This window comes from Bombina bombina, chromosome 7 (genome assembly GCF_027579735.1).
Source record: "Bombina bombina isolate aBomBom1 chromosome 7, aBomBom1.pri, whole genome shotgun sequence".
NCBI lineage: Eukaryota > Metazoa > Chordata > Amphibia > Anura > Bombinatoridae > Bombina > Bombina bombina.
Genome location: NC_069505.1, coordinates 1,606,041 through 1,618,088, shown reverse-complemented (window position 1 = coordinate 1,618,088; position 12,048 = coordinate 1,606,041). Strand labels below are relative to the sequence as shown.

The 12,048-nt window shown below is 35.4% G+C and overlaps 1 protein-coding gene across 1 annotated transcript in view; it reads left to right on the top strand.

Annotated features, from left to right (window-relative positions):
* Positions 1–12,048, top strand: part of LOC128635700 (low-density lipoprotein receptor-related protein 5) — a 1,026,620-nt gene that overhangs the window by 541,687 nt on the left and 472,885 nt on the right. Inside the window, exon 10 of the mRNA XM_053688826.1 lies at positions 9,421–9,605. Coding sequence (XP_053544801.1) covers positions 9,421–9,605 — 185 coding nt within the window. The remainder of the gene's footprint in view (positions 1–9,420; positions 9,606–12,048) is intronic.

Below are 12,048 nucleotides of genomic sequence, written 5' to 3'. Positions count from 1 at the left end.
ATTCTAACAGAATAACATAAAATAGAAAAGCACAGAAAATTAGTAAATCCTTTAACAACAATATAAGCCTAATACTTCGGTATAACATGAATCTATGTGAGAATACTGTAGAGATATGTATTCACATTTACTGCTATAATTTTATAGGCCAATAGGGCACAATTTGTCACTGCACATAGGTGTGGCCCCTCCAATACTCTCTGTCTACCTCCCAGCATCCTCAAACTACTGGTCTATCTGCATAAAGACCCAACCAGCCCCCTATCTACCCCCAAGCAATGCTGCATCTTAATTTCTCCACCTGCATTGCTAGCACCCCCCAATATTTCCGACAGTTTCTTGCTCTGTACATTCTCCACAGTGAAGCATGACGTGGGAAAAGCACAAGTGTCTCTGGGTGGCCTCTGATCACTTTAAGAATAGTCCTTGTCCTCTTAGAGCTCCACCTTCCTCAGACACTCAGCTTCAATGCCATAGTCCATTTGCAGTAGGGTTGCTTATCCAGTGTTCTTCTGCAGGTAGATGCTGGAAGTCCGATGGTTTGTTCATGGGGTAGACAAGGAAAGCCAGTGTTATGAATATTACCTTTATCTGTAAAATTATATTATTTGAAATGGTGCAATTTTTAATGACACACTTTTTATAACTTATTAAAGATAATAAACAAAACCTGAATAATTTTAGTTGCTATCAGTCTATTAATTATACCAACACCAGATGAATAACAAAAATTGTGCTTTATTAAAAGATTTCAATTGGAAAAATATTTAGCATTTAATAGTAACTTAAGCAAACAAAATATTACAGAGAAATAAACTACAGTCCTATAATAATCAGTTAAAGCGATAACATAATAACTCCAACTTTCAAGAAAAACAGAATGATGCAGAGATAAAACTATAAAGATAATTAAATAATATTTTCAAAATAACACAAAAATTGGCAAAATGATGTGAACCAAATGTTTTATTATAAACCCTCTAAGGTAATTGCAGAAAATCAGGTAAATTAATAATTATGACAAACCGTCAGATAATAATTTATCATAATTCCTGTTTCACCCGATGTTATTGTCGACAAATAAGACCAGGTGGTAAGAATTTTTAAAAGGAAAACACAAAGCTATAAAACAATTAATTAATTTACCTGATCAAATAGACAAAGGTATTTTACATAAATGTAAAGGGTAAATCTTAATGACATTAACATTTAAAGTGACTTAATTTCATACATCACCAAGGTAAATAAATTCCCCCTTTGCAGACAGGAATCAAACTGTCAGGTCGTAGGTCTGTCCGAGTAGGCTAAACTAGCCTCAGCAGTTATAATCCAATAATCTCGGACCTCTGTAGTTGATTAGCAAATTACCAACTCCATATATTATGTGACCAGTTCCATAACACAGGAAAGCTACCCCCTCCCATTGGGCTAGACCCTATATATTCCCATTTTCTCATCTAGGAGGAGTCATTAATTATAATATTTTAATCAATAATTAACATAAAATTAATTAGATGAAATATTATTGTTCTAACAGTAGATGGCTCTCGCATATAGGGTAAACATTTTAGAAAAATACTTATTAAATTTATGTTTACCCCAACATTCCTAGACTACAATCAAGGTTATAAATTGCACTTATTTACAGAAATAAGCGACTAGCTGGGGCCTAAGCAAGTAAACTACCTTGAATAATGAAAAACATATTGATATGAAACTTCTCAGTCAGCAAGACTGAGGAAAACAAAATTCAATGTTATATAATAGCTGAGCCCTGGTTAAGCTTAAAACAAAAAAAACAACATGGAGTCTGTTGTGTCATGAAAAATTCATGGCATATTCCCTCTCATCTAGACTATCTTACCCCTGACTAGAATCATTAACCCACAGTTCCAAATTACAATGAACAAAAAAATAGTGGATAACAGACTATCCACTGAAAGAATGCACCTAGCACTCTATGCCTAGACTTGAAGGTGTCAAATTCCAGGTAGGATTAAAACATAACTTTTAATAAGAAACCAATAAAAACTAAAATAACACAAATAGTTAAAATTTGGACTCTGTAGTGCTCGCTTAAAGAAATACAGGAGATAGCTGAATGTTTCATATAATATGGCCTCTAATATACTTCACTATCACTTGAATAATTGAAAATATCTGTTCAGTTGTCACATTTGTGGGGTATCCATATGGCCACCCATTATGGGGTATCAGTGTAACTGCCTGTGGCGTAGTTAGCCCAGAATATTTATCTGGGTTGTGTCAACAGCACTATGACGGCTAGAGAAAACCCCTATTTAGAATATCAGGAGAATTATCAATGATAATATATCATCCACTGTCACAAAAATATTTAGTTAGATCATGTATACATATGTGAATAGTCTGATGAAGATATTCCCCTGTATTTAATTCAGAGAAATGGGTTTGACTATAGGTAATATCCAGTATGTCTATCTGGGTTATATTAGTAGGACTGAGGCGGCTGGTGTAAGCCCCTGTCTAAAATATCGGGGGAATAATCGAGGATTATATGCCCTCCACTATTCTAAAATGATTGTGTTAAATCATATAGATGAGTGATCTGTTCAGGATGTTCTCCTAGATACTATTAAGAGAGTTGGGCTTAAATTTGAGTAATATCAGGTAATAATCAACAAACCGGTAGCCTATAGGTCTACTAGTTAGTGATTGAGAATAATATATAAAAAGTTATATCCTTGCCATTAGTTACTCAGATCAATATCTCTCAATCCTTATGATTGGTATAGCATACTGTATTTATTTACTGGATATGTATCATTCAAAATATTACTTGTTGTCAATCAATGATTGTTATCGTAAGCAAATGATTATGCCCGTAAATTCGTACCTCTCTATCACTCATACAAACATTATCATGTGTGGAGTGTGTGTTGGTGTTTCCGTTATACCGGCATGGTAAACAGTACTGTTAGATCTGGATAGGAGGATTGAATTGCCTCACTGATAGTTCTGTGGAGATACGATTGACGTAAGTGAGCTGTCTGATACAATTTGCCACTATCACTTTTCACAATGCTCAATGTACCTCCCTTGAAAATAGAGAAGCTGTGGTGAATACTTCTCCGTATCAAGTTGTTACACCCTGTATAATATAGTTAGTTTGAATATTGTCACACTGGTTAAATGTATCGTGATGCAGTGTCAGATTACAGAACCTGTGTACCGTCTGTGACAGTGACGTGCGGTGATGTCAGAGGCTGGTGAGGCAGTGGCTAGGATACACCTTCATTCTTTAGATATCCTTTGTTGAAGAAATAGCAATGCACATGGGTGAGCCAATCACATGAGATATCTATGTGCAGCCACCAATCAGCAGCTACTGAGCATATTTAGATATGGTTTTCAACAAAGGATATCAAAAGAATGAAGAAAATTAGATATTAGATGTTAATTGGAAAGTTATTTAAAATTGCATGCTCTTTCTAAATCATGAAAGAAAACATATGGGTTTCATGTCCCTTTAAATGGTGTCTTAGAAAACTGGTCAACTTAGTAAACATCTGATTTTAGTCTAAAGGATTGTAACAGAAACCCTTGCCAGATAACAAAATGCTTCCTCTGATTATGAGATCTAGAAATTCAGGCCCATTAAAATATGTTTAAAACATACTTTTTACTTTAATGCTGCAAATTATGCTTATAGATTCCTTCATTGTTCAGTAAATATAAAAATGTCTTGATCCAGTGGCGGCTGGTGAAATTTAAAGATGGTGGGGTGCTTGACCCCACCCCTTTAAATAAAGCCACATCCTTAGATGGCACCACCAATTCATTAATTAAATAAATAAAAGGTAGACAGAAACACTGAAAAGCACTCGGGGGGAGAGGGAGAGAGAGACGGGGGAGAGGGAGAGAGAGACAGGGGGAGAGAGAGACACAGAGGGTTAGAGAGAAAGAGAGAGAGACACAATCACACACAGAGGGTTAGAGAGACACATAAGGGATGATAGAGTCAGAGGGGGAGGGAGAGAGACAGAGAGAGAAAGAGACCGTTGGGGAGAATGACACATAAGGAAAGAGACAGAGGGAGTGGGAGAGACAGGGAGAGAGATGGATAGAGAGAGAGACAGACGGATAGAGAAAGAGAGATGTATAGCGAGAGAGAGAGGGAGAGAGACACACAAGGGGGGAAGAGGGACCACTGAAAGGGGGGAGACACCACTGAATTTTTAAGTAATATTTTAAGTGACTATCAAATGCTAATAGTATACATTATATTTTAAATATCTGAAACAGAACAGCACATATGAATGGGAGTATTAATAAATTATTATTTGTTGTCCAACATATACCTAAGGAATCACTGGTTTAAATCAAATACTATAGCTACATGAGACAGAGGGGGGAGAGACAGTGGCAGAGAGGAGAGAGAGAGACAGAGGGGGGAGAGAGACAGAGGGGGGAGAGAGACAGAGGGGGGAGAGAGACAGAGGGGAGAGAGAGACAGAGGGGAGAGAGAGACAGGAGGGGAGAGAGGGAGACAAAGGAGAGAGACACATAAGTGGGGAGAGAGGGAACACTGAAATGGGGGGAGAGAGACACAATCACACACAGAGGGTTAGAGAGACACATAAGGCATGATAGATTCAGAGGGGGAGGAAGAGAGACAGAGAGAGAAAGAAACCGTTGGGGAGAATGACACATAAGGAGGGAGACAGAGGGAGTGGGAGAGACAGGGAGAGAGATGGATAGAGAGATATGGATAGAGAGCGAGACAGAAGGATAGAGAAAGAGAGGTGTATAGCGAGAGAGAGAGGGAGAGAGACACACAAGGGGGGGAGACACCACTGAAAGGGGGGGAGACACCACTGAATGTTTAAGTAATATTTTAAGTGACTATCAAATGCTAATAGTCTACAATCTAGTTTAAATATCTGAAACAGAACAGCACATATGAATGGGAGCGTTAATAAATTATTTGTTCTACATCAGGGTTGTCCAACATACACCTAAGGAATCACTGGTTTAAATGAAATACTATAGCTACTGGAGCCATGGATAATATTTGCTATAACTCATTCTAAACTGCTTGGTTTCATTTTACATTACCATGCTTTTGGTCTAGCTTACTGTGGTCAAATAACTCATCCATACAAACAGCAAAATGGTAAGATAATGTTGTGAGAAAACACAGTTGCAGAGCTACAGAGAGTTCAGAAGTTCAGAAAGAGAGTGATGAGACTATAAACTAGTGTGCAATACAGAGACAAGCTGCTAAGATAGTGGATGTAAAGTTTGAGTAAACAAAATACAAAAACGATCCTTAAACTGCTGTAAAAGAGTAAAAAAACACTAAACCATACTCATGTAATTATAATCTTCACTAGCAAAATCTAAGGTTGTAGCACTTCAATAAAATGTGTCTAAAACACTGCTCACTGCATCTCTTCCTGCTCTGTAAGGAAGTGACAGTGGCACATTCCACTGCACTTGGAGGGGAAGTACAGAACTCTCTTTTTCACTGAAGCAAAGCTGGCAGCTGCACAGGGCAGCAACACAATAAATTAAAGTAGTTTTTTTTCGTTTTTGTTTTGTTTGATATGATTTAACATCCAGCCCCAACCCTAAATTCCCCTGACTGATGCCTCTCACTGGATTGGGTCAGCCCCAAAGAGGCCTGCCTCAAATAAACACTTATGGGACCTGCAATGATCTTAACCACTTTCATCCAGTAGGTGGCGCAGCATGTTGTGTAATGGAGGGCGGCAGCCAGCAGACCTGCTTGTGCCTCTCCATTGCACAACATGTAGCTGTGAAAGAAAGAAAAATGCTGGGGGGAAAAAAAATTGCAATATTTTCTTTTTTTTTTTTTTTTTAAAGCCAATAAAAAAAATATATATATTTTTGTCCATATGAAAGGTGAAGCCCTGCCTCACCTGCCTCTAGTGACTGCACGTCACTGGTCTGTGAGAAGCGGTCACAGCCTCATCTGATTTTCTGGTATAACTAAGTTACTTATTGTTAGAATATAAAATTAACTATTTGTTTGGCAGTCCACATTTATTCTTCATTAGAATATTTATGATGTTAATTATACATATTTATACACCGGTCTTTAGATAGTCATATCCCGCTTTTAATATCTACTGAGTACTGTTTTAATTACACACATGCAAGCCAGTTTTCTAGCTCGGCATTCTGTAACCGCTAATCTTGTTTTCCTATTGTTGCGGTGCTGATAGAAACTTTCTGTTTTATTAGGAAATACACATTCACTCCTCAATCAGTTATTATTATTGATAATATTACCCATTCATACAGTTATCTATAAACAAATGCCGAGCTAGAAAACTGGCTTGCATGTGTGGAATTAAAACAGTACTCAGTAGATATTAAAAGCGGGATATGATTATCTAAAGACCAGTGTATAAATATGTATAATTAACATCATAAATATTCTAATGAGGAATAAATGTGGACTGCCTAACAAATAGTTAATTTTATATCGTAACAATAATCGTAACACAATCATTTTATAATAGTGGAGGACATATAATCCTCGATTGATTTATATATTGCATCAGCCAATCAGATTTTTCCTACCTTAATTCCGATTGGCTGATAGAATCCTATCAGCCAATCAGAATTCGAGGGACGCCATCTTGGATGACGTCACTTAAAGGAATATCCATTCATCGGGTAGGTGTCGTTGGAAGAGGATGGCTCCGCGTCGGCTCGTTTGAAGAAGGCTCCGCTCCGGATGGATGAAGATTGAAGACGCCACATGGATGAAGACTTCTATCGGATGGAAGACCTCTTCAGCGCCCCTTGGATGATGACTTTGGCCGCTGCAGATGTCCTCTTCTGTTCCATCGGTGGTCGGCTGGCTGAAGACGACTCAAGGTATGGTGATCTTCAGGGGGTTAGTGTTAGTTTTTTTAAGGGGGGTTTGGGTTGGTTAGAGTAGGGGTATGTGGGTGGTGGGTTTTAATGTTGGGGGGTTGTATTTTTTTTTAACATGCAAAAGAGCTGAATACTTTGGGGCATGCCCCGCAAAAAGCCCTTTTAAGGGCTCGTAAGGTAATAGAGCTATTAACTTTTGTAATTTAGAATAGAGTAGGACATTTTTTTATTTTGGGGGGCTTTATTTTATATGGGGGCTTAGATTAGGTGTAGTTAGCTTAAAAATCTTGTAATATTTTTTTATTTTTTTTTTACTTAGTTTTTTTTATTTTTTGTACTTTAGTTAGTTTATTTAATTGTAGCTACTTGTAGCTACTTGTAGTTAATTAATTTAATTTATTTAATGATAGTGTAGTGTTAGGTTTAATTGTAACTTAGGTTAGGATTTATTTTACAGGTAATTTTGTATTTCTTTTAGCTAGGTAGTTATTATATAGTTAATAACTATTTAATAGCTATTGTACCTAGCTAAAATAAATACAAAGTTACCTGTAAAATAAATATAAATCCTAAGATAGCTACAATGTAATTATTAATTACATTGTAGCTATCTTAGGGTTTTTTTACAGGTAAGTATTTAGTTTTAAATAGGAATAATTTATTTAATGATAGTGTAGTGTTAGGTGTAATTGAAACTTAGGTTAGTTTTTATTTTACAGGTAAATTTGACTTTATTTTATCTAGGTAGCTATTAAATAGTTAATAACTATTTAATAGCTATTGTACCTAGTTAAAATAAATTTAAATTTGCCTGTAAAATAAAAATAAATCCTAAAATAGCTACAATATAATTATTAGTAATATTGTAGCTATAGTAGGGTTTATTTTATAGGTAAGTATTTAGTTTTAAATAGGAATAATTAATTTAATAAGAGTTATATTTATTTAGATTTATTTAATTAATATTTAAGATAGGGGGTGTTAGGGTTAGTGTTAGACTTAGGTTTAGGGGTTAATAATTTTATTATAAGTTGCTGCGGTGTAGGGGGACAGGATAGGGGTTAATACATTTATTATAGGTGGCGACGGTGTAGGGGGGGCAGATTAGGGGTTAATAAGTTTAATATAGGTGGTGGCGGGGTCCGGGAGCGGCGGTTTAGGGGTTAAACAATTTATTTAGTTGCGGCGGGATCCGCAGGATAGGGGTTAATAAATGTATTATAGGTGGCGGCGGTATAGGGGGGGCAAGATAGGGGTTAATAGGTATTATGTATGTGGCGGAGGGGTCCGGGAGCGGGGGCTTAGGGGTTAATATATTTATTATAGTTGTGGCGGGGTCCGGGAGCGGCGGTTTAGGGGTTAGCATGTTTAATATAGGTGGCAGCGGTATAGGCGGGGCAGGATAAGGGTTAATAGGTATTATGTAGGTGGTGGAGGTGTCCGGGAGCGGCGGTTTAAGGGTTAATATATTTATTATAGTTGTGGCAGGGTCCTGGAGCGGCGGTTTAGGGGTTAGCATGTTTAATATAGGTGGTGGCGGTGTAGGGGGGCAGATTAGAGGTGTTTAGACTTGGGGTACATGTTAGGGTGTAAGTGTATACACTTCCCATAGGAATGAATGGGATGTCGGGCAGCAGCGAACATGAACTTTTGCTATAGTCAGACTCCCATTGATTCCTATGGGATCCTCCAGGGCGGCGGATTGAAAACCAGGTACATTGGGCCAGAAAAGTGCCGAGCGCACCTGCTAGTTTTTGATAACTCCCAAAAGTAGTCAGATTGTGCCGAACTTGCGTTTGGAACATCTGGAGTGACGTAAGAATCGATCTGTGTCGGACTGAGTCCGGCGGATCGAAGCTTACGTCACTATATTCTACTTTTGCCGGTGTGTAGGGCTTGATAACTTAGGCGAATCAGCCTCGCCACAAATACGCTGCGGAATTCCAGCGTATTTGAGGTTGACGGCTTGATAACTAGAGGCCACAGTCTCATGCTACATAATAAACATTACAGACATGAATATACAGCCTCATGCTATATAATAAACATTACATATATGAATATACACGCTACATAATAAAAAAATAAAAAAATCCTTTTTTTCTAGATGAATAACCTTTGAATTATAATGTACCTTAAATGGAAACTGTATTTAGATAGATTTTTCATCAAAAAGCATTTTATTTAAATACAAATTAATTAAAAAAAATGTTTTTTAAATCATTGTTTGTTTTTTTATCCACCCTATGGAAAATGTCACCTACAGACATTTTGTGTTTTCAGTTTACTTACTACAGACCATTTTAAACTTTTGTTTGGTTTTGCTTGTTGTCCCAGCAACACCGTGTTTTTCTCTGTGATATTTATACAATACTAATAGAGTCTATACTGCAAGATTTGGGTTTATTTAAACACATTATCCTTTTTCTCCTTGAGTCTAAATTAATAGATCTGCTAGCTGTGGATTTTTATATTGAGGTTTTTTTACATTTACAGTTTTGTTATACAAATTAATATTTTTTTTCCCAGGTATATGTACTGGACAGAATGGGGAGGGAAACCAAAGATCGTTCGAGCCTACATGGATGGAACAAACAGCAAGACACTGGTTGACAAAGTGGGGCGTGCAAATGACTTGACTATTGACTATAAAGATCAACGTCTCTACTGGACGGACCAGGACACAAGCATGATTGAGTCCTCCAATATGTTGGGTACTGTAGTGATACGTACTGATCACATAATTTTAAAGGAAAATGTAAATATTTTGTCAAGAGGTTGCGTAAAGGATCAGACATTCCATCCATGTTACACAATGTTCATATTTATTCAAAAAGTAATATCAATAATAATACCCTTATACAATCAGCATAAGCATATCCAAATATATATTCTGTTGCCAAAATAAGATTATCTAGTACAGATCTCAGTGATTACTAACTTGAGATTATCTAGCTCAGATCACAGTAATTACTAAATTGAGATTATCTAGCTCAGATCACAGTGATTACTAAAATGAGATTATATAGCTCAGATCACAGTGATTACTAAAATGAGATTATATATCTCAGATCAGTGATTAATAAAATGAGATTATCCAGCTCAGATCACAGTGATTACTAAAATGAGATTATCTAGCTCAGATCACAGTAATTACTAAAATGAGATTATCTAGCTCAGATCACAGTAATTATTAAAATGAGATTATCCAGCTCAGATCACAGTGATTACTACAATGAGATTATCTAGCTCAGATCACAGTGATTACTAAAATGAGATTATATAGCTCAGATCACAGTGATTACTAAAATGAGATTATCTAGCTCAGATCACAGTGATTACTAAAATGAGATTATATATCTCAGATCAGTGATTAATAAAATTAGATTTTATAGCTCAGATGACAGTGATTACTAAAATGAGATTATACAGCTCAGATCACAGTGATTACAAACATGAGATTATATAGCTCAGATCACAGTGATTACTAACATTAGATTATATAGCTCAGATCACAGTGATTACAAACATGAGATTATTTAGCTCAAATCACAGTGATTACTAAAATGAGATTATTTAACTCAAATCACAGTGATTACAAACATGAGATTATTTAGCTCAGATCACAGTGATTACTAAAATGAGATTATTTAGCTCAGATCATACTGATTACAAAAATGAGATTATCTAGCTCAGGTCTCAGTGATTTACTTAAATGATATTATATAGCTCAGATCACAGTGATTTACTTAAATGATATTATATAGCTCAGATCACAGTGATTACTAAAATGAGATTATCTACCTCAGATCACAGTGATTAGTAAAATGAGATTATCTAGCTCAGATAACAGTGATTACTAAAATGAGATTATATAGCTCAAATCACAGTGATTACTAAAATGACATTATATAGCTCATATCACAGTAATTACTAAAATGAGATTATATATCTCAGATCACAGTGATTACTAAAATGAGATTATATAGCTCATATCACAGTGATTACTAAAATGAGATTATCTAGCTCAGATCACAGTGATTACTAAAATGAGATTATATAGCTCAGATCACAATAATTACTAAAATGAGATTATCTAGCTCAGATCACAGTGATTACCAACATGAAATTATATAGCTCAGATCACAGTAATTACTAAAATGAGATTATATAGCTCAGATCACAGTAATTACTAAAATGAGATTATATAGCTCAGATCACAGTAATTACTTAAATGAGATTATCTAGCTCAGATCACAGTGACTACAAACATGAGATTATTTAGCTCAGATCACAGTGATTACTAAAATGAGATTATATAGCTCAGATCACAGTATTTACTAAAATGAGATTATCTAGTTCAGATCACAGTAATTACTAAAATGAAATTATATAGCTCAGATCACAGTGATTACTAAAATGACATTATATAGCTCAGATCACAGTGATTACTAAAATGAGATTATATAGCTCAGATCACAGTGATTACTAAAATGACATTATATAGCTCAGATCACAGTGATTACTTAAATGAAATTATATAGCTCAAATCACAGTGATTACTAAAATGATATTATATAGCACAGTTCACAGTAATTACTAAAATGAGATTATATAGCTCAGATCACAGTGATTACTAAAAGGACATTATATAGCTCAGATCACAGTGATTACTAAAATGAGATTATATAGCTCAGATCACAGTAATTACTAAAATGAGATTATCTAAACTCAGATCACAGTAATTACTCAAATTAGATTATATAGCTCAGATCACAGTAATTACTAAAATGAGATTATCTAAACTCAGATCACAGTTATTACTCAAATTATATTATATAGCTCAGATCACAGTAATTACTAAAATGAGATTATCTAGCTCAGATCACAATGATTACTAAAATGAGATCATCTATCTCAGATCCCAGTGATTACTAAAATTAGAATATCTAGCTCAGATCACAATGATTACTAAAATGAGATTATCTATCTCAGATCCCAGTGATTACTAAAATTAGAATATCTAGCTCAGATCACAATGATTACTAAAATGAGATTAGTAATCACTGTGATCTGAGCTAGATAATCTAGCTCAGATCACAGTGATTACTAAAATGAGATTATATAGCTCAGATCACAATAATTACTAAAATGAAA